The 5,531-nt window shown below is 40.4% G+C and overlaps 1 protein-coding gene across 1 annotated transcript; it reads right to left on the bottom strand.

Moving 5' to 3' along the window:
- Nucleotides 1–4,279: 4,279 nt before the first annotated feature.
- Nucleotides 4,280–5,170, bottom strand: LOC135231954 (olfactory receptor 5P76-like). The gene has a single exon (XM_064289188.1). The coding sequence runs from the start codon at nucleotides 5,168–5,170 to the stop codon at nucleotides 4,280–4,282; it is 891 nt and encodes a 296-aa protein (XP_064145258.1).
- Between the last annotated feature and the right edge of the window lie 361 nt (nucleotides 5,171–5,531).

The following is a 5,531-nucleotide window of genomic DNA, read 5'->3' as shown; positions in this document are numbered from 1 at the left end:
TTCATTTGACACCTCGGGTTCCAGGAATGACCTTTGTCTCTGTTTTACTTCATTTTTCAGGGCTTTGCTGTGGAGGGAAAGCATGGTGCTTCTGTCTATGGCACCATGTTGGCCAGAAGTCTGAATAAACATTCTTAATAAACACCTTCAACAAACAATTCCTCATCCATGCCAGAAATTCTGACTCTTGCTCCCTTTGTGTTCCAAGCAGTTAAATTTTGCCAAAAAAGCTGAATTTTCTCTTTAGAAAAGTAGAAGATTTCAGTTTAATTCGGAATGGAGTTCTAATGTAGGCCTGAAGTCATCCCTTTCAGTTATGCCAGTAGTTTAGTTTTAAGGTTTAAAGTCCACATACAAAGAAGTAAGAGGAATAACTCAGGATATAGTTCTTCAATCAGGACACCTTCTGCTTGGCTGCTGCTGGCAGGCCCTTACTCTCGGGGCTTGGGCCTGGCCTTTACCTCTGCCCTTGCTCGCCTGGCCTCTGTTTCCCCCTGGTCCTGGCCTCTGCCTCTGCTTGTGCCTGGCCTGGAGCTTACTAGCTCCACCAACAAGCGCCTGGAGGCACCCCCCTACAGCAGTAAGCCCTCATTTCTGTGGCTCCATGGGTCTGCATATGCACTGTAGCCACCTCGCTCCATGGCCAGGAAGCCCACCATACTGTCTTATGCTGGTCAGTGTTACAGTTCTCTCTGTCTCCTAGGCCTAGGAGGGCCTCAGCACAGGAACCCTGGGTCCAAAAGACACACTCCACTTCAGGCTCTTCTTGATGGTAGTGAGGTATCGCCTCAACCTCTGTGGGGTGGGTGCTTATATAGTTAAGTGGCTCAATCTTATTGGGCAGATTTTACACACCCTCTTTGTATAATAACTGACCAACCCCCTCACTAGACTAAACTGACCAATCCCCTCTCAAGTGACTCTATCTATTTGCATAAGTGATATTCTCTACTGGCAGGGACTGGCTTCTTCCCTGGGTAACTGTGACAAGAGAAACTAACAACTCCTCAAGGCCCAGGAAAAAAATCTCCCCAGCTGATTCTCTCTCTCTCTTTTATGCAGAAGCAAGGCATAAGGCTACACAAGGAAACTCATTTCCCTTATATTCTTATCTTGTTTGGTGTTTTTACCATGAAATGGTGTTGAATTTTGTCAAATGCCTTTTCTGTATTAATTGAGATGAGCAAGTGGTCCTTTCCTTTGTTCTATTAGTTTGTTGTATTACATTGGTTGATTTTCTAGTGTTGAACCACCCTTGCATTCCTGGGATAAATCTCACTTGATTATGGTGTATAACTCTTTTATATGTTTTTTGATCTGGTTTGCTAGTATTCTGTTGAATTGATTTTATTTATTTTTAAGGTTATTTCTCTTAGCTTAGAAGTATTATAATATCTGTCTGTTAATTTCCTATCTTAGTCTTAAATGACTCTGTTTCTGTAGTCTGCTGTTCCTGCTGGTTCTCATGTTTAGTCTCTTGTTTCCTCTTCTGTTGGACATTATTTTTCACTCTTTGATGGTTGGAATTATTGGCAGGAAAAATAAAGGCTTGGAATGAAGACCTTTCTCCAGATAGGATGTTCATGTATCTATTAGAGTCACTGTGTCTTAGACCACCTTAACCCAAGTTCCAGGCTTGAATTTTCCTAGATTTTCAGGGCTACAAATCTGTACAGAGACTTGTTTACTTCATGTTTCTCCCTACCATTATGGTCTATACGAGGTGTATTAATTAGACTTCTCATCTGGTCATACGCTAGGCTTTGACTTCTGCCTCTCTCACTCCAAAAGAACACTAAATCCACAGCCCTACTTCGTAGCTTTTTCTCCTACTTGTCAAATATCCTCATTATAAAGAATTTTAGAGTACTCAGCTCACTTCTCTGGGTAATCACAGTTTATCTGGGTTCTCACTTATTATCCTGTAAGATCTAATATGATTTTATGATGTATTTAATATTTCATCAAGCTTTTATTTAGTTGTGTTCATCAAGAGAGTTGATTAAAATTACCAAGCGTACCATTGGTAGAACAGAAGCCTCAAAGATTAATTGTATGTGTGTACACAGGCAACAGCCAGCATGAAGTGTCTTCACCTAATTTGATCCTTTGCTCAGATGTTACCTTCTCAGCAAGGTCTACACTGATATGTCAGTCTCCTTTACTCTGCTTTGCTTTTTTTTCTCCATTGCACTCACTAACTTCTAATAGTCTTATTTGTTTTGTTATCTGTTTCCTCTGCTAGAACATTAATTTCAGGAAGGCAGACACCTTTGTTTATCACTTACATTTCCAATAGCCTACACAGTACAAGGCATATTAGAAGCGCCCAGTATAATTTTGGAATGAATGAAATGATTAATGCCCTGTGATGATTAATTTTATGTCAACATGAAAAGGCTATGGTGCCTAGTTGTTTGGACTAACTCTAGACTGGGTGTTGCTATGAAGATATTCATATGTGATTAACATTTGATCAATTGACCTTAAACTAAACAGATTACCCGTCATAATGTGGATGTGCTTCATCCAATCCGTTGAAAGCCTAAGAGCAAACTATGGTTCCCTGCTGAAGAAGGATTCAGATTCAATCCTATCAAGAGATATTGCTGGAATTTCCAGCCTCTTACATGTCGTGTGGATTTTGGACTTCCTAGCCGGCCTGATCCTGTGAGCCAATTTCTCAAAATCAATCTCTCTCTGGTGGTGCAGTGGTTAAGCACTCAGCTACAAACCAAAAGATTGGCAATTCGATCTCACCAGCCACTCGGCAGGAGAAAGTTGTGGCAGTCCACTTCCATAAAGATTACAGCATTGGAAACTCTATCGGGCGGATTAGTCAAAATCAACTGGACCGCAAAGAGGTTATTTACATGTATTCCAGAATATATATATGTCCCTGGATTGTGGAAGGAGTTTGCTTTCAGCTACTAACCTAAAGGTCAACAGTTCTAACCCACCCAACAGTGCTGTGGAACAAAGACCTGGCAATCAACTTCCATAAAGATTACACCCAAGAAAACCATATGGAGCAGTTCTAATCTATAACACATGGCATCACCAAGAGTTTCAATAGATTGACTGCAACAGGTTTAGCTCCCATAATCATGTGAGCCAATTCCTCTGTATAAATCCCTCTCTCAGGTCAGCTGTGTTCACCATGAGAGTTGCTTAAAGTGACCAACCCTGCATTGCTGGAACAGAAGGATCAAAAGTCTGTTCTCTCTTTTTCACTTTCTGCTGGTTCAATTTCACTAGAGAAACCTGAATAAGACATGCTGTGTTTCTGTTTGCAGAAAGATGCATTTCTGTCTGAATCCTTAATTGGAGACAGGAAACAAATAAATGTAGCAGTCACGAGCATATAGAGGTGAATTTAGCCTGTCCAGAGGGGCAGTCACTATTTCAACTGAGAAACAGTCGAGCCCCCTGGCGTTTTATGAGCAGGATGTGGGCCTGATCATAAATTCCTCCCAGAGTTTCTGCCTCACAGACTCAATGTCATCCAGCTTGCCGGATTCTCCTGGAAATCCTTTTTTGCTTTTACTCTGCTCAGTTCTTGATGAGTTTGGGAACCCTATTTATTCCCTCAGAGGAAGTCATCTCTTCTGATCTGATTCAGCTTTTCACAGGTTAGTTAAGGTGGTCTCATCCTCTTAGACTGTGGACCCCTTATATCCAAGGCCAGAGTCAGAACTGAGAAATACAGGCTGGATTTTTAAGAGTCAATGAGACCAACACCAGCAGATAAGCTTTCTCCAAGCACCATGTGTTTAGCAATTTTATTGTCTGTGTCCACTTTGTTATTTCCCCGGAGAAGGTACTCAGTCAAGGCAAAGGTAGGATTATCAGGCTCATCTCAGCATAATCTGCTGTTGAAAATGAACACAGCCTTAAAGGTTTCGAGGTACAATAACCTTGACTTAGGACATAGAATTTCTTTTGAAAAGTTATATATGAATAAAATGTAAAAAGGATTTTCAGCAGATTAAGATTTTCTTCCTGTGGACCAATTTGTGATTCTTAATTCTAAATTTAATTTAATTTATTTAAGTTACCTCACTATTGTCTCTGACTTACTGTCTGAAGATCCATCCCCACATATACTATCAAGGCTCATACTGTCTAATTATATACAGACATATTTTGCCCATAGGAACCAAATTTCTTTTAATATTACATTTACGGTATGTTATTGCATCGCACCCTATGAAATAAGAGATTTTGTCAAGAAAATACTTTTCTACCAAGCTGCTTCTTGAGAGCAGCCTTAATCTCATTATTCCTGAGACTGTAGATGAGAGGGTTCAACATGGATCACCACCATGTAGAACACAGATACCACCTTGTTCTGGTCAGTAGAGTAGGTGGACTTGGGCATCACGTAAATGAATGTAGTGGTCCCATAGTACAGAGTGACTGCAGTGAGGTGGCAGGTGCAGGTGGAGAAGGCCTTGTGGCGGCCCTCAGTGGAGCGCATCTTCAGAATGGTGATGAGGATATAGACATAGGAGACAGCTATGACAATCACTGTGACCGCAATAATGAAGCCAACAGAATATGAGGGGACCACTGCAGGGATACTGACATCAGAACAAGAAAGTTCGACTAAAGGAGCAAAATCACAGAAAAAATGATTGACTCGATTTGGTCCACAAAAGAATAAAGAAAAGAAGGAAATGGTAAAGGAGGAAGCATTGAGAAAAGCACCTACATAAACCACAGAGAATAACTGATCACAGGCTTGCGTGGACAATTTAGTTGAATAAAGCAGTGGGTTGCAGATTGCTACAAAGCGATCATAGGCCATGGCAGCCAGAAGACAGCACTCAACTGTCCCGAAGAAAGCATCTGATCCAAGTTGCATGGCACATCCAAGATAGGAGATTGTATTTGTCTCCACCAGGAAGTTTACAAGCATACTGGGTGTGACAGAGGATGAATAGCCTATGTCAGTCAAAGCCAAGTGGCTCAGGAAAAAATACATAGGACGATGGAGCTGAGAAGAGATTCTGATAAGGATGATTGTGCTGAGATTGCCACATATGGTCACCAGATAGATGCATAGGATGACTGTGAAGAGGACGACCCGAAGGGTAGGATCTTCTGTTAAGCCCAAGAAAATGAACCCTGTCACTGCAGTGTGGTTCCCATCCACCAGGGAATCCATCAGACAGTGTAGCTGGTGTCAAAAAAGATCTGTGATAAAAAACTTGGATTAAAGAAGTTATCAATTTCTTGGCTCCATTTTCATTAAAACACATATGGAAAGTCATAAAGATATCCTTCATGTGTCATTGTGTATTAATATGGAATGATAAATATATATTTGTCTTTACATGTCGATATGCACTTACACGTGTGTGTATATATATATGTATATACAATATATGTGTTGAGAAAAACACCAGTAAATTCAGCATGTAGTTTTCCTTTTTGTATTATATTTTTGGAAAAATGCATTTAAAGTGGTTTTAAAGCTAAAGAATTAGAAAAAAGAAACTGATCAGAATAATAAAAGGAAATGGTGA

Source organism: Loxodonta africana, chromosome 7 (assembly GCF_030014295.1).
Source record: "Loxodonta africana isolate mLoxAfr1 chromosome 7, mLoxAfr1.hap2, whole genome shotgun sequence".
NCBI lineage: Eukaryota > Metazoa > Chordata > Mammalia > Proboscidea > Elephantidae > Loxodonta > Loxodonta africana.
This window is presented reverse-complemented; position numbering and strand designations above follow the sequence as displayed.

Excerpts from the sequence above, each read along its gene's own strand:
- LOC135231954 (XM_064289188.1), bottom strand. The coding sequence starts at position 5,170 with ATGGATTCCCTGGTGGATGGGAACCACACTGCAGTGACAGGGTTCATT.